Source organism: Felis catus, chromosome C1 (assembly GCF_018350175.1).
Source record: "Felis catus isolate Fca126 chromosome C1, F.catus_Fca126_mat1.0, whole genome shotgun sequence".
Taxonomy (NCBI): Eukaryota; Metazoa; Chordata; class Mammalia; order Carnivora; family Felidae; genus Felis; species Felis catus.
Window position 1 is genome coordinate 36,182,790 of NC_058375.1, and position 21,118 is coordinate 36,203,907.

At 39.7% G+C, this 21,118-nt stretch overlaps 1 protein-coding gene and 1 pseudogene across 5 annotated transcripts in view; both read right to left on the reverse strand.

The window, feature by feature from the left end:
• Positions 1-5,213, reverse strand: part of IPP (intracisternal A particle-promoted polypeptide) — a 41,338-nt gene extending 36,125 nt beyond the window's left edge. For 3 of the 5 annotated variants that reach the window (XM_045035734.1, XM_006934701.4, XM_019836912.2), the window contains exons 1-2: positions 4,569-5,069; positions 1,079-1,420 (exon numbers count right to left, since the gene is read on the reverse strand). In XM_045035734.1, the coding sequence (XP_044891669.1) occupies positions 1,079-1,370 (292 nt within the window). In that variant the 5' untranslated portion in view covers positions 1,371-1,420; positions 4,569-5,069. The other 2 variants (XM_003990042.6, XM_023258634.2) reach the window with 2 other exon arrangements.
• An 11,637-nt stretch (positions 5,214-16,850) lies between these two features.
• On the reverse strand, positions 16,851-17,391 carry LOC101093034 (annotated as a pseudogene).
• Between the last annotated feature and the right edge of the window lie 3,727 nt (positions 17,392-21,118).

Here is a 21,118-nt window from a genome sequence, read left to right on the forward strand (position 1 = left end):
ACTCATGCTGTCTCTCTCTGTCTCAGAAATAAACATTAAAAAAAAAATTTTTTTTAAAAGATAGTTTTTATAATCTCCAATTTAAGAGTTATTTTCTGATATCTTCCAAAAAGCAATATGAAGAACACAAAGAAATGACCTTTTGTCATTTTCCAGGCTTAAATACCATGTGTTAAATAAACAGTATTTTATCAGATCACATAATTATCTCCCATCAAGTAGTCCTTTAAGCATGATGACCAAACACAGTCTTTATTTTCAAACATGTTTTCTAATTATAAAAGTAATATATATTCACCACAGAAAAAAACCTTAAGGCATAAAAGTATAAAAATGAAAATGACACATTTTCCCACAGACATACACTGTATTAACACTTTAGTGCATTTCTTTTTAACCTTTTTCCCATGTATATTTATATTACCTGTCATATAAAACTTAAACTTCACAGTTTTTGTGTGCATTTTCTAACGTCATTAAAACTCTTCAAAAACATTTTAAAAATAAAAGTTTTAAATAAAATATATACATGCTGATTGTAAATCAGAAAAAAAACAGAAAAAGAGGGGAAAATAAGGATCATCCAAATTCCATAATCCAGAGATAAATACTTATCAACACTCTGGTCTTTTTCTTGTGCGCAAATACAAATAATTTTTTCCTTTACAAAACTAGAGAAGTATTTATATCCAATTTTTTTTTCATTTTATATATTGTAAACACTCTTCCATAATATAATTGAAAAATCTAAAAAATATTCCATGATATATACATGTGCCATGATTTATTTAATCATATATCCTGAGGGACAATTAGATTGTATTCAATTATATATTATTGTAAATAATGCTACAATATCCTGGTACGTAAACATTTGCCTGCAGCACTAATTGATTACTTATGATTCCTAGAAAAGGAATACTGGGTCAAAAGATAGAAACCTTTCAAACACTAATGATAGCGTATTGTTAAATTACTTTCCATATAAGTTGTATCAACTTATTTATATTCCCATTGCAATACCTGAGTGACTGATTACACCACTCTTCACTCAAAGCTAAAGGCTCACTTGACATACCTGTATATATGAAATCTAGAAGTATTTGAAAGATTCCAGCTTCAATTCCTAGAATCTGTACAACATCTTTTGAGGACTCTTTCATTCCTCCAGTAAATAAAGCTGCAAAGTAAGGGCTACTGGCAGCCAACACCAGCCGATGAACTTTAAAAGTTTCCTTCCCAACTTGCAGCTGCACATCACAGAAATGCTCTCCATTCCTCATTTTATTGATCTGGGCCAAGATGAGTTGGGCATGTTTATCCGATGAAAAAGGACTATCACCAGCCTTGGGACAGTCCTCATTAGCCATGATGATGACAGATTAATTAAAAGAACTGTTGCCCATAATCTGGTCCTATCCTGAAAAACAAAATAGGAGACCAGACAATGTATTTTTGTGCTTAACATGTCTTCTATTCATACACATATCAAACATTGACCATGTTCAAGAAGCTTATAATCTAGTTAGGGACATAAAACACACATGTGGAGCGCCTGGGTGGCACAGTCGGTTAAGCGTCTGACTTCAGCCAGGTCACGATCTCGCGGTCCGTGAGTTCGAGCCCCGCGTCAGGCTCTGGGCTGATGGCTCGGAGCCTGGAGCCTGTTTCCGATTCTGTGTCTCCCTCTCTCTCTGCCCCTCCCCCGTTCATGCTCTGTCTCTCTCTGTCCCACAAATAAATAAACGTTGAAAAAAAAATTAAAAAAAACACACACATGAAACAAATAAGGACTAAACTATGTGACACTTTCTTAATAGGGTTTCAAAGAAGGGAATAAGTAATGGGGCCTAAAATAATTGGAGGACGCTTTACAGCAGAAATAGGACCTGAGAGGGGTGCCTCGGTGGCTCAGTCAGGTAAGTGTCCAACTTTGACTCAGGTCATGATCTCGTGGTCCGTGGGTTCAAGACCTGCATTGGGCTCTGTGCTGACAGCTCAGAGCCTGGACCCTGCTTCGGATTCTGCGTCTCCCTCTCTCTTTGCCCCTCCTCCACTAACACTCTGTCTCTCAAAAATAAATAAACGTTAAAAAAAAAAGAAAGAAAGAAAGAAATGGGACCTGAACGATAAAGATTAACATATGAAGAGAGGAAATAAGCCCTTCTGGGTGAAGTAAAGAAAATAAGGCACAAAGGCATAAGTTTTTGTATACTGTAGTAAGGGAAGAACATACTCTAGTCAGAACAAATTTTCAAAAACCAATTGTGGGAGTGCCTCAGTTGGTTGAGCAACCGATTTCGCTGCTGTCATCGCCAAGTCCTCTTTGGATCCTCTGTCTACCTCTCTCTGCCCCTCTCCTTCTCATGCTCTAGCTCTCAAAAAATAAATAAACATTAAAAAAAAAGTGATCAGGCCAACTGTTTACTTATAATCCTTCAATTTACACATTTCTCTGAGCACACAAAGCCCTTCAAATCTCACCTCTACCTGTCCAGTCGTATTTCCCATACTCCTATTTGAACTTAATACCCCAACAAAACCTAACAATTTGCAGTTCTCTAAAAGTGTCTCTTTCAAGGCATCCTTCCTCACCTTTTCCTTTTGGATCTTTGCTATAATTCAAGACTCTGTTCAACATAATTTCCTGCAGAACCATCCCTGTTCCTCTCTCCTCTGGATTTGGTGCTCACCCTAAGCTTACCTATTTTACAGCCTATATCACACTTTACCTTGTCAGATACTACCACCCTACTCCCTATAGATACATATGTTCTCTGAAAGCTCCCTGAAAGACAGTCCCTTAAAGGAACAGACTATCTTTCATAGCAGTAGCGCCAGTATCTAACATATATAAGGTTTTCAACTGTTTATGAAATGAATGAATACAATGAGAAATAACAATAGCTTAGGTTGTTTTTATTTGTTTAACTATGATAATTATTCCACACATTCTGCCAATTGTAATTCTTACAATGATTAAGAGTCTAGAAGAAAAGATACTTTTATTTGAGGGGTGCCTGAGTGGCTGAGTCAGTTGGGCATCCGACTTCAGCTCAGGTCATGATCTCACCACTCATGAATTCAAGCCCTGCATCAGGCTCTGTGCTGACAGCTCAGAGCCTGGAGCCTGCTTCAGATTCTGTGTCTCCCTCTCTCTCCGCTCCTCCCCTGCTCACGCTCTCTCTCTCTCTCAAAAATAAATAAACATTAAAAAAATATATAAATAAAATAAGATACTATTATTTGAAGTGAGAGATAAAGGGGCACCTGGGTGGCTTAGTTGGTTGGGCGTCTGACATTGGCTCAGGCCATGATCTCACAGCATGAGTTCGTGCCTGGCGTTGGGCTCTGTGCTGACAGCTCAAAGCATGGAGCCTGCTTCAGATTCTGTGTCTCTTTCTCTCTCTGCCTCTCCCCACCTCACATTCTCTCTCTCTCTCTCTCTCAAAAATAAATAAACATCAAAAAAAATTTTTTTTGAAGTGAGAGAGAAGGAAACTGAAAAAGTTTCCCAAGGACACAGTGCTAGTATAACAATACTCTCAATATTTGAATCTAAGTCTTTTTACTCTAAATCCTGGCCTTTTCCCACCATATCACATGCACAGGAATTACTAGGCCAGGTTATAGAGAAAAAAGGCTTTGAAACTCAAGTGCAGAAATGTAGACATGAGCCTTTATAGGCTCAAGAGTAAACATGACAACAATCATGTTTCAGAACTGTTATATGAACCTTCCAAGGGATGAACTGAGAGGCAGCAAAGTCCTTGAAAACAGCTTTAATAATGAGAATCAAGGGATAAATCCAACTTACTTTTTGAATAAAGAAGCCTACTGAGATTCAGTAATATAAGACATCTGGAGATGAAGCACAGGGGAAATCTAAGATGACTAAGGTTTTGTAATTTAGGCACCAAAGGGAATTAGTAATAAGACTGACAGAAAGGTGTGGGCTGATGTTAGAAAAAAAGTGGTTAAGTTTATAGCAATCAGTCAAATTTATCAAAGTAAAACTAAGCTGATTATCATGATTATCTAGGAATTCAGAAATTTGATTAAGAGGTTCCAAGTCAGCTGCTAAAACTTCACATCAGCATTTACAGAATGTCAACATATTACATTTAGCTGGCATATAAAAGCAAACAGTGCATTTGTCTCTACATAGAAATTTGACCTGCAGATATTATTAAACATGACATGGCTGTTAGGCTTTTTTTTTTTTTTTTTTTTTTTTGCTTTAGATTTCTTCCAGTCAGCAGATTTTGGACCCCAGTGGCTTAATTACAAGGTATCTTCCTCTGACCCCAACTTCAAGGCATCAAGCATTGCCACTGAGCTAAAATGCTGCCCCCTGCTACAAAAGAAAAAAAAAAAAAAGGGTTCACTGAATATCCATCCACTCTGGTAGCCGACAGCAGAAATTCTAATATTACCATGCTTCTTAGTAACTGCTGATACTACCCAACTGCCAGTGAAGAACTTCATTCCAAACGGCAGCACACGCGTACTTCCAAAAGGAAAGCACATTAACTCCGGGAAACTGCATATGGAGGTAAAGGACGTACCTCAAGAAACCAAACCATGAAAGGCAGATAATTAGATGGAGATGCTCGGAAGTAAAGAAGACCTGTCTGGTGGCCTTGACTTCATTGCTGAGAGCATCGGGAAGCTCCTTCAGCAAAGGGTGTCAGAAAAAGCAAGCGTCAAAAAAACGAGGCTCTTTGTTTGAATTGGGGACCTAGAGAGTCACAGCTACCGCGACACTACAAGCAGATAAACACTGGGCACTACCTAAATGGCGGGTAAGGCAACTGAGACTTGTCTGGGGCTAGCGGACAGGCTAGGGGCCTGAGGATTCCCCGGTGGGGGCGGGGAAAGGAGAGGCAGAAGCGGAGCGGACCAGACCTAACGAAAGGTGAGGGCGAAAACATTTCAACTATCAGAGGCACGCCTGAGGTGCATGAGGAACCGGTTCCAGAGGCTCCCCTCCTTAGGGGTCCCAAGAGCTGTGAGAGCCGAAGAGGACATTCCCAACCCTGTCATGGTCGCACCCGGACGCAGGCCGTTCTTACCCGCCTCTTCCCCTTCCCGCCGGCGCCTGCTCAGGCTCTGCGCGCGCAGTCGCTACCGGCGTCAGCGCCGGCGCGGAGAGGGCGGGGGGAAACAGCAGGGCCGAAGAGGCAGAGGTGACTGGGAAGTGCGGTCAGCGGCAGAGCTGGAGGCGAGGCCAGGCCCACTGGAGGGTGCCTCTCGCCGGGTCTGCGCGTGCGCAGTGTTTTTCCGCTTGCGAGTAGCGGCGGCTCCAGGGACAACGGGGCTCTGGCCTAGGGCGGGTGCTGGATTCCCCGCTGGCGAGCTGCCCTGCTGCAAGCCCAAGCTCCTGCGTGTTGGCGCTGGCCCTTTCGACAGTGCCATTTCACCTACTCTCCATCCTTGTGGCGTCCCACACATACAGCAAACCTCAGTGTTAAGGAAGGACTGAGACTAACCCTCCCTGCCCCCAACCCCCCACCCACACGCTGTGCTTCTCTTTTTTTAATTGAGATGTAATTGATATATAACATCATATTAGTTTCATGTGTACAACATGATACGGTATTTCTATCTTCTCTTTATTCTTTACCATTCACTCAAATCATTTTCTAAGTTTGCCTCTTTGAGCCGGGCATTGTAGATGGATGCCTACTTTGAGGGGAGAACTCAAAACATCTAGTTCTTTTCATGGTTGAACCTCACAATATGTTACATTCGTGAAAGTCAATCTTCTCTTTTTTTTTCTTTTTAGGATTTATTTATTTTTGAGAGCGCGCAAGCAGGGAGAGGGCAGAGAGAGAGGTAGACAGAAGATCTGAAGCGGGCTCTGTGCTGACAGCAGCAAGTACAATGTGGGGTTTGAACTCACGAAATCATGTCCTGAGCGGAAACCAAGAGTCGTCGCTCAACCGACTCAGCCACCCAGGTGACTCTGAAAGTCATTCTTAAAAGCCTCAGAAAACTTGTTCAGATCATGCCAATGTACTCAAGGCCCCAGGTAAGTTTGTGGCTGAGGTCAACTGTTTGCTGAGAGTCCTCCTGCTAACTTTTTTTCTGTTTTTACTGAGAAAAACTGAGAAAGAAAGGGAAAGGAGACATGAGCGTGAGCTTCATTTATTCATTGATTCAACCAAAACTTTTTTTTAATTCAATCAATACTTAATGAGTGCCAACAATTGGCCACTTTAGGTTGTGCTGATATAGCAGTGAACAAAAAAATGACCTGTTCTTGTGGGATTACATTCTGATTGAGGAGGCAGAAAATCAACAAATAGGTGAATAAATATATGATATATCAGGAGATGATAAGTGTTACGAAGAGGATAAAGAAGGATAAGAGGATAGAGTGACACACTGGAGAAGGGGTACTATTCTAGACAATGTAGTCAGGGAAAACTTTCCTAAGAAGGTAACATTTGAGTAGGGGCCTGAATGGACAGAGGGAACCATGTAAAAGAGAATTCTAGACAGAAAAATAGGGGTGCCTGGGTGGCTCAGTCAGTTAAGCGCCCAACTCTTGGTTTCGGCTCAGGTCATGATTTCACAGTTGTGTGAGTTCGAGCCCCACATTGGGCTCTGTGCTGATAGCTTGGAAACTGGGATTCTCTCTCTCCCTTGCTCTCTGCCCCTCCCCCACTCGCACTGTCTCTGTCTCTCTCAAAATAAATACATAAACCTTAAAAAAAAAAAGGTAAATGCAGGGCACCTGGCTGGCTCAGTCAGTAGAGCATATGACTCTTAATCTCAGGGTTATGTGTTTAAGCCCCACTTTGAGGGTAGAGTTTACCTAATAAGAATAAATAAATAAAAAGAAAAGTACATGAAACCTTCCTATGGTGAGAGTATGCTTAGGATATTTAAGAAACAGCAAAGAATTGGGGCACCTGGGTAGTTCAGTCAGTTAAGTGACTGACTCTTGTTTCTGCTCAGGTCATGATCTCGAGGTTTGTGGGTCCGAGCCCCTCATTGGGCTCTGCACTGACAGTGCAGAGCCTGATTGAGATTTTCTCTCTCTTCCTCTCTCTCTGCCTCTCTCTCTCTCTCTCAAAATACATCTTAAAAACTTAAAAAAAAAAAAAAAGAAAGAAACAGCAAGGAAGCCATTGTTACTGGAGAAATATTAGCAAGGGAGAAGTCTTAGGGTATGAAGGCAGACAGGTAGCTAAGAGCAGTATCACTTAGTGTCTTGTATACAGGAAGAGCTTTGGCTTTTTTTCTGGGTGAAATAGCTATGCTGTTGAATGTGTTTTGTTGTTATTTGTTTTGTTTTCCAAATGACAAATGTCTCTCACACATTTATGCATATAAAAATCTAGTGAACTGAGTATTTACCCAAAGAATTCAAAACCACTAATTTATTCACTTTTTTTTTTCTTTCATTTTTTGAGGTAGACTCCACACCCAGTGCAGAGCCCAGTGCAGGGCTTGGACTCATGATCCTGAAATCAAGACCTGACCTAAGATCAAGAGTCAGACACTTACCCAACTGAGCCACCCAGGCATCCCTTGAAAACACTAATTTGAAAAGATATATGCACCCCTATGTTTACTGCAACATTATGTACAATAGCCAAATTATGGAAGCAACCAAAGTTGCTTATAATTAATAAATTATATAATATATTATATAATTCTGCTTATTAATTAAAATTGAAATATATAATGGAGTATTATTCAGCTGTAAAAAAGAATGAAGTCTTGCCATTTGCAACAGCACGAATGGATCTAGAGGGTATAATGCTAAGTGAAATAAGTCAGACAAAGATAAATGCCATATGAGTATACTCACATATGGAATTTAAGAAACAAAACAAACAAAGAAAAAAAAAGATGAGCCAGAAAACAGACTCTTAACTATAGAGCACAGAGGGTTACCAGAGGGGAGGTGGGTGGGGGAAAGAATTAAATAGGTGATGATTAAGGAGTGCATATGTTGTGGTGAGCACAGAGTGTTATATGCAAGTGTTGAATCACTATATTGTATGCTTGAAACTAAGATAATACTGTATGTTAGCTAACTGGAATGTAAAAACACCCAGTCAAATTGAGTTCAGTCTTTTGAATCCTTAAAGAACTAGGTGTGTTCCCAAGATCAGATTGTTGAGCAAACAATTGTTGAGCAAACTTTAGGGCCAGTTTGTCTGTCTAGTTTAGGCACTCTTCTCTCATGCCCTGATCTCTCACCCTTTCCTCGTATGTTGGTTGTAAACATACATGATACAAGTAAAATATGTATGTAAGCTTACATAAACAAGTCCTTATGTCATTTGTGTCTCCAGCTAACCCTGAGACCAGGACATCTGGATTTGGAGAGCAACTGAGCAAGCAAATTGTAAGATTGGGTGGATGTGGTCATTGTGTGATGTGGAATTTCAGCAGTTCTAAATGGTTGAAGTAGAGTGGAGAAGAACAGTCATGATTCACCTGCTGTTGATAAATGTTTAAAACTAACATTTTTTAAAGTCGAGTTTATTGAGGTATAATTTACATAGAGTAAAATTTATCCTTTTTGTGTATACACTTCTGAGTTCTTTTTTTTAAGTTTATTTTAAGAGAGAGTGAGTGGGGGGGGGGCAAAGAAAGAGGGGGACAGAGGATCTGAAGCTGGTTTTTCAAGGACAGCAGAGAGCCCAATGCGGGGCTCAAAACTGCAAACTGCAAGATCATGATCTGAGCTGAAGTCAGACGCTCAACCGTCTGAGCCACCCAGGCACCCCAGCAGTTCTGAGTTTTGACAAATGCATTGTGTTAGTCCAGGTTATCCATAAAGCAGATGCCAATATAAGATTAAACATGCAAGGATTTGGGGGGAGGGGCAACACATAGTAGAAATGAGGAGAGAGCCAAGAAAGGCTAGGAGAACTATCTGATCACAATGCAAGCCTGACCCAGAGTGCGCAAAAGAAGGAGAAAGGTTCTATTCCTTGAATTCTAGGAAGTCTAAAGAAAGATCAACAGGCAAGGATTTTGGGAATCTTTGAGCTAAAATTGACCTTCAGAGAAACTTTCGCAATGGACCTGCCTTAATATTCCCAGTCATTGTCTGGGAATAGCCCGTTGAAATGTAGCATTGGTTCAAATAGGATGATGAATTTCTGGACCCAGCAGGTAATGCCCTTGATCAGTTATGCTTCCTGAAGTTGAAAGTCTGCCAGGCACATTCAGATGGCATTGGAAGTATAAAGTCATGCAGCCTACCACAATCAAGATATAAATTATTTCCATTACTCCATAAAGTAACGTCACTTTTGAGGACTTATTTTCTAACCACAATATTTTCATTATCTTCAAAGACCTTCTGCAATTTGCTTGGTAAACTTTTAGGATCAATTATCATAGTCAATCTTAACAGCTTAATATATGGCTTCCATTAATAACTGAATTCATGGGACACCTGGGTGGCTCAGTCAGTTAAGCATCTGACTTCAGCTCAGGTCATGATCTTGCAGTTCCTGAGTTGAAGCCTCACATTGGGCTCTGTGCTGACGGCTCAGAGCCTGGAGCCTGCTTTAGATTCTGTGTCTCCCCCTTTCTCTGCCTCTTCCCCACTTGCGCGTGCGCTCTCTCTCTTTCTTTCAAAAAATAAAAACTAAAAGAAAAAAATTTTTAAATAAATAACTGAATTCATCATGCCAAAGAGAGAACTTTTCACTCCCAGTGGGCAGTTCAAGGATCAGAATCTTTGGGGCACCTGGCTGGCTCAGTAGGTAGAGCATGCCACTCTTGATCTCAGGGTAGCAAGTTTTAAGCCCCATGTTGGGCCTAGAGCTTACTTAAAAATAAATAACAGACAAATAAATAACAAAATAAATAAAATTTAAAAATAAAAAGAGAAGTGCAGTTGTGAGCCATTATCAGCCAATACCCATATCAGCCTAGTAAAGAAGATCTGGGCAGGACATCTACTATGCCCAATATTACATTCAACTGTCACAAAGAGTTACCAATTCTATTATCTTTTTTTTTTAATGTTTTATTTATTTTAGACACAGAGAGAGAGAGAGTGCAAGCCGGGGAGGAGCAAAGAAAGAGGGAGACACAGAATCTGAACCAGGCTCCAGGCTCTGAGCCACAGAGCCAGCCCTACATGAGTCTGGAACTCATGAACTGCAAGATCATGACCTGAGCCCAAGTTCAACACTTAACCAACTGAGCCACCCAGGAGCCCCTCTAAAAAAATTTTTTTTAAGTTTATTTATTTATTTTGAGAGAGAGAGTGAGCAGGGGAAGGGCAGAGAGAGAGGGAGAGGAACAGAATCCCAAGCAGGCTCCACACTGTCAGCATGGAGCTCGATGTGGAACTCTGACTTATAAACTGACCTTATAAACTGACCTTATAAACTGACCTTAGGCTCATGACCTGAGCCTAAGTCAAGAGTAGGACGCTTAAACCCTTAACTGACTGAGCCATCCAGGCGTCCCGTATCTATTCTATTGTCTTAACATCTCTTGTTATTCTGATTACCACTGGTTAGTTCCTACACTGCTAAATCACTTTTTGCCTGGAAAACTGCAAGCCATCATCATTTCTCACCTAGATTGTCACAATAGCATCCTAACCAGTCTTCCTGCTTTAGACCTTGCTCTACTCCAATCCATTTAAAATGTAAGGTGACCAGGGGCACCTGGGTGGCTCAGTCGGTTGAGCATCCGACTTCGGCTTGGGTCATGATCTTGAACTCTGTAAGTTCGAGCCCTGCATTGGGCTCTGTGCTGACAGCTCAGAGCCTGGAGCCTGCTTCAAATTCTGTGTCTCCCTCTCTCTCTGCCCCTCCCCCACTCATGCTCTGTCTCTCTCTGTCAAAAATAAATAAACATAAAAAAAATTATTATAAAATGTAAGGTGACCTTTCATGATAAAAACACAGAACAAACTGGGAATAGAAGGGAGCTCCACCTATCTTATAAAGGGCATCTACAAACACCCACAACTAACACTACACTTGATAGTGAAAGACTGAATAATTTTCCCCTAAGATCAGGAACAAGACGAGGTACATGCTCTCACCACTTTTATTCAACATTGTACTTGATGTTTAGCCAGGGCAATTAAAAAAAAAGAAATTAAAAAAGCATTCAGATTAGATGAAAAATTTAATTTTTTAAAAAAGTTTATTTATTTTTGAAAGAGAGAGAGAGCACACAATATCGAGCAGGGGAAGGGCAGAGAGAGAGGGAGAGAGAATCCCAAGCAGGCTCTGAGCTGTCAGCACAGAGCCTGATGTGGGGCTTGAACTCACGAACCACGAGACATGATCTGAGCCGAAACCAAGAGTTGGACGCTTAACTGACTATGCCACCCAGGCGCCCCAAGAAATAAACGTTTTAATGTGCAGTGATTTGATCTTGTGTAGAAAATCCTACAGAATACATACACACACAGAATTAATCATTGAATTTAGCAAGGTTACAGATATATCAATATACAAAAATCAATTGTATTTCCATACACTGCAAATGGGCAATCTTAAAATAAAACTAAGAAGACAATTCCAGGGGTGCCTAGGTGGCTCAGTCAGTTGAGTGTCCAACTCTTGACTTTGGCTCAGGTCATGATCTCTCAGTTCATGGGTTTGGGTCCTGCATCAGGCTCTGCGCTGATAGTGCAGAGCCTGCTTGGGTTTCTGTCTCCCTCTCTCTCTGCTCCTCTCCCACTTGTTCTCTATCTCTCTCTCAAAAAATAAATAAAAATACAAAAAATAAAAAAAGGAGACAATTCCATTTACAATTTACAAGCATCAAAAATAATAAAATACTTAGGAATAAGTTTAACAAAAGAAGTATAAGAATTGTAACTAAAAAACTATAAAACATGGTTGAAGGAAATTAAGAGAACTAAATAAATGAAAAGACATCCTGTGTTCGTGTATCAAAAACTTAATATTGTTAAGATGACAACACTTCCTAAACTTAGATTCAGTGCAACTCCTATCAAAAAAATCAGCTGGTTTCTTTGCAGAAATTGAGAAGCTGAGCCTAAATTCAATTGGAATTCAAGGGGCCCAGAATAGCCAAACCATTTTTTAAAAAGAAGTACAAAGTTGGAAGACTCTCACTTTCCAATTTCAGAACTTAATACAAAGCTACTATAATCAAGACAGCATGATTCTAGCATAAGTTTAGACATATAGATAAGTGAATAGAATTGAGAATCCAAAAATAAACCTTCATATCTATTGTCAACCGATTTTCAACAGAGATGCTAAGATGATTCAAAGGGGAAAGAAGAGTCTTTTCAACAACTGGTGCTGGAGCAACTGAATATCTACATGCAAAAGAATGGTGGACCTCTCCCTCATATCATATGTAAAAATTATCTCAAAATAGATCAAAGATGTAAATATAAGTGCCAAACCATGACATCATAGAAGAAAATGTAGGCATAAAGTTTTGTGACTTCGGGTTAGGTAAAGACTTCTTAGATACATACCAAAGCACAAGTGACAAAAAGAAAAAAATATATAAAGTGGACTTCATCAAAAATAAAAACTTTTAGGGGCGCCTAGGTGGCTCAGCCAGTTAAGCGGCCGACTTCGGCTCAGGTCATGATCTCGCGGTCCGTGAGTTCGAGCCCTGCGTTGGGCTCTGTGCTGACAGCTCAGAGCCTGGAGCCTATTTCAGATTCTGTGTCTCCCTCTCTCTCTCTGACCCTCCCCCGTTCATGCTCTATCTTTCTCTGTCTCAAAAATAAATAAACGTTAAAAAAAATTTTTTTTAATAAAATAAATAAATAAAAACTTTAAAAAAAAGAGAGGTTAGAGTGGGAGAGAGCCAAAGCATAAGAGACTTAAAAACTGAGAACAAACTGAGGGCTGATGGGGGGTGGGAGGGAGGGGAGGGTAGGTGATGGGTATTGAAGAGGGCATCTTTTGGGATGAGCACTGGGTGTTGTATGGAAACCAATTTGACAATAAATTTCATATATTAAAAAAATAAAATAAAATAAATAAAAACTTTTGTGCTTCAAAGGACACCATTAAGAAAGTAAAAAGACCGGGCGCCTGGGTGGCTCAGTAGGTTAAGCGTCTGATTTTGGCTCAGGTCATGATCTCACAGCTCATGAGTTTGAGCCCCACGTCAGGCTCTGTGCTGCCAGCTCAGAGCCTGGAGCCTGCTTAGGATTCTGTGTCTCCCTCTCTCTCTGCCCCTACTCCGTTTGCACTCTGTCTCTCATAAATAAACATTTAAAAAATCTAAAAAGAAAAAAAAAGAAAGTGAAAAGACAACCAAAGAATGCAAGAAAATTTGTGCAAATCATACATCTGATATGAGACTCATATCCAGGATACATAAAGAACTCTTACAACTCAAAAATAAAAAGAAACCCAATTCAAAAATAGGCAACAGTCCAGTCATAAATCATGTCAATGATATCTGTCTTTAATATTAGGTGACAAAAACGACATTTTACACCTGTGATATTCCTTCTCAAAACCTACAACCCCTGTCTAATAATGAAAAACACATCAGAGAAATTCCAGTGAGGAAGATCCTACTAAAACCTGACCAGTACTACTCAAAACTGTTAAGGTCATCAAACACAATGAAAGTCTGAGCAGCTGTCACAGCCTAAGAACATGACAACAAAATGTAATATGGTATTCTGGGTGATACCGTAGAATGGAAAGGTAAAAACTTAGGTAAAAACCAAGAAAATCTGAAAAAACTATGGAATAAATATATAATAGTAATATATCAATATTGAATCATTACATACACATATATCATACTAATGTAAGATGTTAATAATAGGGGAAATTAAGTGCTGGGTAGATGGAAACTCTGTGCTCTCTTCTCAATTTTTGTATAGCTCTAAATCAGTTCTAAAACTCTAAAAAATAAAACCTATTTTCTTTAATGAGCAAAGGATTTGATTTTACATTCCCCAAAGACTATATAGAAATGGTCAATAAGCATGTGAAAAGATGCTCAACATCATTAGTCATTAGGGAAATGCATATCAAAACTACAATAAAATTGGGTGCCTGGGTGGCTCAGTCGGTTAAGCATCCGACTTCGGCTCAGGTCATGATTTCGCGGTCTGTGAGTTCGAGCCCCGCGTCGGGCTCTGTGCTGACAGCTCAGAGCCTGGAGCCTGTTTCAGATTCTGTGTCTCCCTCTCTCTGACCCTCCCCCATTCATGCTCTGTCTCTCTCTGTCTCAAAAATAAATAAACATTAAAAAAAATTAAAAAAAAAACTACAAGAAAATCAATACACCCACTATGACGGCTAAAATAAAAAAGACAGACAATAGCAACTGTTGATAAGTTTAAGAAATTGAAACCCTCAATTATTGCCGGTGGGATTGTAAAATAGTGCAACTACTGTGGGAAACGGTTTTGCCATTCCTCTAAAGGTTAAACACAGAGTTACCATGTGACCTTACAATTTCTCTCCTAAGTATATACCCAAGAGAAATGAAACATATATCCGTACAAAAACTTGTACAAGAATGGTCACAGCAGTATTATTCAAGTAGCCACCAAGTGGAAACAACCCAAATGGCCATCAACTGATGAATGCATAAACAAAACATAGTGTATCTATACAATGGAATATGACTTGGCAATAAAAGAGAATGAAGTACTGAGATATGCTACAACACAGATGAACCTTGAAAACACTATGTTAAGTGACAGAAGCCAGTCACAAAAGACCACATATTCTCTCATCCCATGTATATGAAATGTTTAGTATAGGCATATCCATGAAGATAAAAATTAGATTTGTGATTACCACGAGCTGAGGCGAGGGCATAAGAAAGGGATGATTGATCATTTCAGGATACATTTCAGGATAATGAAAATGTTTTAAAATTAAGTAATGGTGATTGTTGTACAACTGTGTAAATATACTAAAAACCACTGAGTTGTATACTATCCAAGGACAAATTTTATGACATGTAAATTATATCTTCATAAAGCTCTTTTAAAAAGATTATATCATTCCTGTGCTCAGAACTCCTCAGTGGCTTTTCATATTAGTTAGAGCAAAAGTCAAAGTCTTTAATTGGCCAAAAGATCCTGTAAGATCTGCCTCTTCATTTGACCTCATTTATAGTTCTCCCCTGCATTTACTGTTTTAGCTTCTCTGGCTTCCTTACTGTTTTTCCACACTGTAGGCACAGTCCTGTTTGGGGGGTTGTATTTGGCTGGATCATTCTTCCCCAGTATATCCTCATGGCTTATCCCTTCAGGTCTTTTTCAGATTCACATTCTCAGTGAAGCCATCCTGATTTCCCTATTTAAAATTACAGTATAACACCTCTCCCAGAACTCTCTTTCCCAGTCTTCACCTATATTTTTCTCCATAGCATTTATTTCCATTTGACATACTATAAATATTATGTATTTATGTGTCTATTGACTGTCTTTCCTCATCCAAGCATAAACTCTATGAAAGCAGGTATTTTTCTGTATTTTGTCATTCCTATATTTTCAGTACATAGAACAGTGGTTGGTACATGGGAGATGTTCAATGTTTATTGAATGAATGAGTGAATGAATGAATAACATTTTACTCTTTCTGCCTCAAGTTTATCCCTGCTGCAATTCATCTCCACCTGCAAATCAGAGTGATCTTCCTACACGTGGGAATATCACCCTTTCTCAAATTCCTTCATTGGTTTCCTATTATGTTCAAGAAAAAGTATAATGAAATATTGAAGAATACAAGCCAGAGTCAGAGTGCCTTGGTTCAAAGCAATTTGCCTTTGGGCAAGGTTATTTAACCTTGTTGGTAAAATAGGAATAATTAGAGTGCCTTTCTTTTAGAGTTGTGGTAGTGATTAGATAATCTTCTATATGCAAGTTTACCTACATAGTTGCCAAACCCATTGTTTCATTAGAGGTTGCAAAATGTTGACTTTTAAAATTCTGTCACTTCCTTACCATTCATTAGCAATGATTCTTCTAAAATTTTTTAATGTTTATTTATTTTTGAGAGAAAGACACAGACAGAGCTCAAATAGGGGAGGAGCAGAGAGAGAAGGAGACCCAGAATCCGAAGCAGGCTCCAGGCTCTGAGCTGTCAGCACAGAGCCCAGCACAGGGCTTGAACTCACGAATGAAATTGTGACCTAAGCTGAAGTTGGCCATGTAACTGACTGAGCCACCCAGGTGCCCCTAGTAATGATTCTTCTATAAATAACTTTCCCACACTATCTTTAAGTATAGTCTATACAGTGAAGACAGGACAGGAGTTTTGTTTCGTTTTAAAATTTTTACTTATTTATTTTGAGAAAGAGAGAAAGCGTGAGCCAGGGAGGGGCAGAGAGAGAAGCCAGAGCAAGAATCCCAAATAGGATCCACACTGTCAGCTGAGAGCTGGATGTGGGGCTTGAACTCATGAACTATGAGATCATGACCTGAGCCAAAGTCACACTTAACCTACTGAGTGCCCCAAGACAGGATAGAAGTGTGATGCTTACTGTTATTTATCAATTTTCAGAGTAATGATTCAGTGCCCTAGCAACTTCCAAAGGTAACTAAAGAATACATTTTAGTATTCAAATCATTGCAGTCATTATTCTTATTGATATTCAAATTATTCCATCTTTGGTAAGTTGGGATCCCTTTCTAGTTGGCTCCTGTATGATTTTTTTTTATAGCACAACTTACATATTTTAAATGGACAAAAAATTAGTATCGTTCACAGTATCTTAAGATAAATTGCCTTTAAATGGGAGCTTCCTTTCCAGTACTTTGAGGTCTACAAGACGTATCTAGAAAATTTACTACTGTGAAAAAAAATGAAGACTGCTTAAATCAAATGGGAGGGGGTAGGGGGAGGACCTGTGGTTTTTCTTTTTGATTAATTGTTGTAACACTGTCCTTCAGGCGGCTGAGGGAGTTTCATGTTTTCTTTAGACATCATTAGGCTCCTGAGCTCTTGCAGGACAACTTTGATGCTGTATGAATTCTGCCATTTTGCTAGCACTGATATAGCTCTTAGGTCCACCACTCCATTAGAACTATTAACTCCATTCATATTAATTTTTGTTACAAATCTTACAAAGTGGGGTGCTTCTGGGTATTTAGGTCCACATTCTATTTTAAGGCTGTATATTCAGTTTTTGTAAATTGTTCTTGGAAGCCCAATTATCATTCCTGTCCATCTTGTAAGTGTCATGTCTTCGTCACCTTCTAGACCCCAGCTAACTGTGCCATCTCCTACTCCTTTCTGGCCTTCTTCCAGTTCTTCCAACAGTCGAAAATTGCAAGGGACTTTTACTCCCGAGCCCGTGGTGGCTGTCATCTTGCGTTGCTGTCGCTCCTGTATGATTTTAACACACCACCAGTAGTCTTTGATACCTTCCTTGCTTTCAGGCACAAGATACTTCAGACTCATCTTAACATTTATTTCTTTTTTTAATGTTTATTTTTAAGAAAGAGAGCGTGAACGTGGGCAGGGTGGGGAGAGAGGGAGACACAGAATCTGAAGCAGGCTCCAGGCTCTGAGCTGTCAGCACAGAGTGCAATGTAGGGCTTTAATTCATGAACCACGAGATCATGACCTGAGCTGAAGTCAGACGCTTAATCAACTGAGCTATCCAGGCAAACCCCTCACCTTAACATTTGTTTTTCCAGGCCTGGAATCAGCTATTCCTCCAAGGAGTTTTAGATCCTTTTTAATAGGAAATGGTATTTAGAGACTATAATTTGGACACTAGAGGGAGCTAATTGTTACTGGGTTGGAGCGTACATCATTTTAAAAAAGATTCTTAATTGTTAATACACAGTTTGGATAATACCACTGTTTTCCTTGGAAGGTTGTGTTAAAGACTAGAGAATGGAGACTTTCCAATTTAGCAAAGTATTTCACAATGAAGTAGACTAAACTTATTAATCGGAAGTTCACTATTATTTGCGTTTTTCTTTTCCTTCTCTCTCTCTCTTTTCCATTTCTCCTGAGAAATAATAGTCTGGGTTGGAAATGAGTAGGGAAGAAAAATGGTTGATAAGAGAGACTACTTTAAGGTTTGAGCAGAACATTTGCTGTAGAATTACCAGAGGCAGAGACAAAATAATTTCTCATATTAACCAAAGAAATACATAATGCTGGAATGCAAAGAAGATAGAAAATTCAGTGGTTCCTTCAGCAGGAGGTAATGGAAGAAAAGTATATAAGGTACTTACTGCTTCTTTTTGGTGCACAACCCAGAAGGGGTCAATAATTCCACAGTCGTTATAAATACTAATCTGGTAAGCAAATCAACAGAGAATCAAAGGACAAGTAAAGTAGTTTTTTTATACACCACAAGAGAACTGAACTCAAAGTTCACAGTCCACCATTGTCCTTACTTCCCTCAAAACTTAATCTTTATTTTTAATTTTTTTTAACGTTTATTATTGAGAGACTGACAGAGACAGAGCATGAGCATGGGAGGGACAGAGAGAGGGGGAGACACAGAATCTGAAGCAGACTCCAGGCTCTGAGCTTTCAGCACAGAGGCCGACACGCGGCTCAAACTCATAAACTGTGAGATCATTACCTGAGCTGAAGTCAGACACTTAACTGACTGAGCTACCCAGGCACCCCAAAACTTAATCTTTTTGAAGATGACAGAGCAGCATAGAAGTTCTCTGCTCATCCCTGAAATGCAACTAGACAAGCAACAAGCCATTTTGTACATCTAGAAAATTGATCTGAGGATTAACACAACAATCTGCATAGAATACCTGCCACAGAACTTGGCAGGTATGTGGCGGTGGATTAGTGAACTGGGGGAGAGAGAAGCCATGGAGGGTAGGGAGCTGTTTTTGTTTGTGGAGAGAGGACAGACAGAGGGGGGAGAGTACAAGAAAAGCACTCCCCCCAAAAGCAGCTAGAGGGAAAGAGAAAGAGTGGAAGCACCCACAAGGATCTGAACAAGAAGGGAGAAAGGAAAAAGGAGAGAGTTTCAATGCCATTAGAACTCTATAAACAGGGGAGTGCAGAGTCTGAAATTCCACAGCTCAATACCTGGCCATGCTCTGGTGGGAAGGGTGAATCCCCAGGAGCAGACAGTGAGGTCCTCGGGGTCCTTGGGCCACATGGGGAGAGAGGTTCTCCTGCTGAGAGGACATCTGGTAGAGGCTATGCAGCTTTCCCATGGGAAAAGGTCCCAGCAGACCCTGGAGAACAGAAACATTTGCCAGTGTTGGAACAAGGACACTAGGGTGCAGTGAAGCCTGGGTGCCAGTTGTGTGTTCTGATTTGCCATAGTTCTCTGAACCGCTGCTGCTACATGATTGCATGAACTTTTTCTGGGGCAGACTGACATCTGGACACAGTCCCTGGGCCTCTGCAGTGCAGTTGCATGAGCATTCCTTGGGGGTCAAGCTGGTACCAGGCCACTGCTTGGTGAGACCCTCCCCCAGAGGGTTGGAGGGGGCCCAAGCCACAGGGCCCTCAGAAGTGACGGGTTTGGAAACACATCCCCATCTGAGATAAAATTCAGGAGAGAGGTGCCACATGGCCGGCTGATGACTTGGTGACCGACATTGTAGAAGTGGGGAGGGGATGGAAGCTGGAGACAAAGAAGGGTGCCTGATGGCTGGTTGGTGAGAGCACAGAGTTCTGATGCTACAGACTGCAAAGTTGTGTGATGCCATGTTAACCTCTCCCTCGCCTGCACATACACAGACACTAGAGCCACACCAATCCACCCCAATAAGCTAAGCAAACCACCTAGTGGAGAACAGAGCCATTACACCAAACCCAATCTAACTGTGCCAACCAAGCCCTAGAGAATGACCACAAGTCTCTGCCCCTGCTGAGTGTATGTACTATAAAGTGCTTCCTAGTTTGGCTTCTAGGGCAAACTGGATGTAATTTCATTCAGATTTCATTCTGTTTGATGGTCCATCTATTCATTTTTTTCTCTTTTTCTTTTCTTATTCTTGGATAGAGAAAGAGAAAGAAATTATTTTCATTTTCTGTTTTTATAAAAGATTTAAAAAACATTTTAACTGTATTTTTTGTGAATTTTTTATTCTGTTTTACTTTCTCATTTCATTTTATTCCATTTTATTGTATACATTAAAATTTTTTTAAATCGTTTTCTTTTTTCTTTTTTTTCTTTTTCTTTTTATGTTTTCCCCCTCTTTTCTTTTCTTTCCCTTTCTTTATTCTGTTAAGCTTTTTTCAACAACCAGACCAAAACACATCTAGGATCAAGCTTCCTTTATTTGATTTTTTTGTTGTTTTAATTTTCTAATTTTAATTCTAATTTTTAATTTTATTAATTCTTTCTCGTCCTCCAAAATGACAAAAAGAAAGAATTCACCCCAAAAGAAAGAACAGGAAGAAACGACAGCCAGGGACTCAATCAGCACAGATATAAGGAAGATGTCTGAACTAGAATTGAGAATTACGATAACAAGAATACTAACTGGGGTTGAAAAAAAGCATGGAATCCCTTTCTGCAGAGATTTAAAAAAGTAAAATCTAGTCAGGTCGAAATTAAAAAATGCTATAGCTGAGATACAATCTCTATTAGATGCCACGGCAGCAAGGATGGATGAAACAGAGCAGTGAATCAGCGATATAGAAGAAAAAAATATGGAGAATAATGGAGCAGAAAAAAAGAGGGAAATCCAGGCAAAAGAGCATGATATAAGAATTAGAGAACTCAGTGACTTATTAAAAAGGAATAACATCTGAATCATAGGAGTTCCAGAAGATGAAGAGAGAGAAAAAGGGGTAGAAGGTTTAAGTGAGCAAATCATAGATAAAAACTTTCCTAACCTGGGGAAAGACACAAACATCAAAATCTAGGAAGCACAGAGAACTCCCATTAGATTCAACAAAAACCGACCATCAATAAAGCATATCATAGTCAAATTCACAAAATACACAGACAAGGAAAGAATTATGAAAGCAGCGAGGGAAAAAAAGTCCTTAACCTATAAAGGAAGACAGATCAGGTTTGCAGCAGATCTATCCTCAGAAACTTGGCAGGCCAGAAAGGAATGGCAGGATATATTCAATGTGCTGAATTGGAAAAATACGCAGCCAAGAATTCTTTATCCAGCAATGCTGTCATTCAAAATAGAAGGAGAGATAAAGAGTTTCCTAGAAAAAGGAAAACTAAAGGA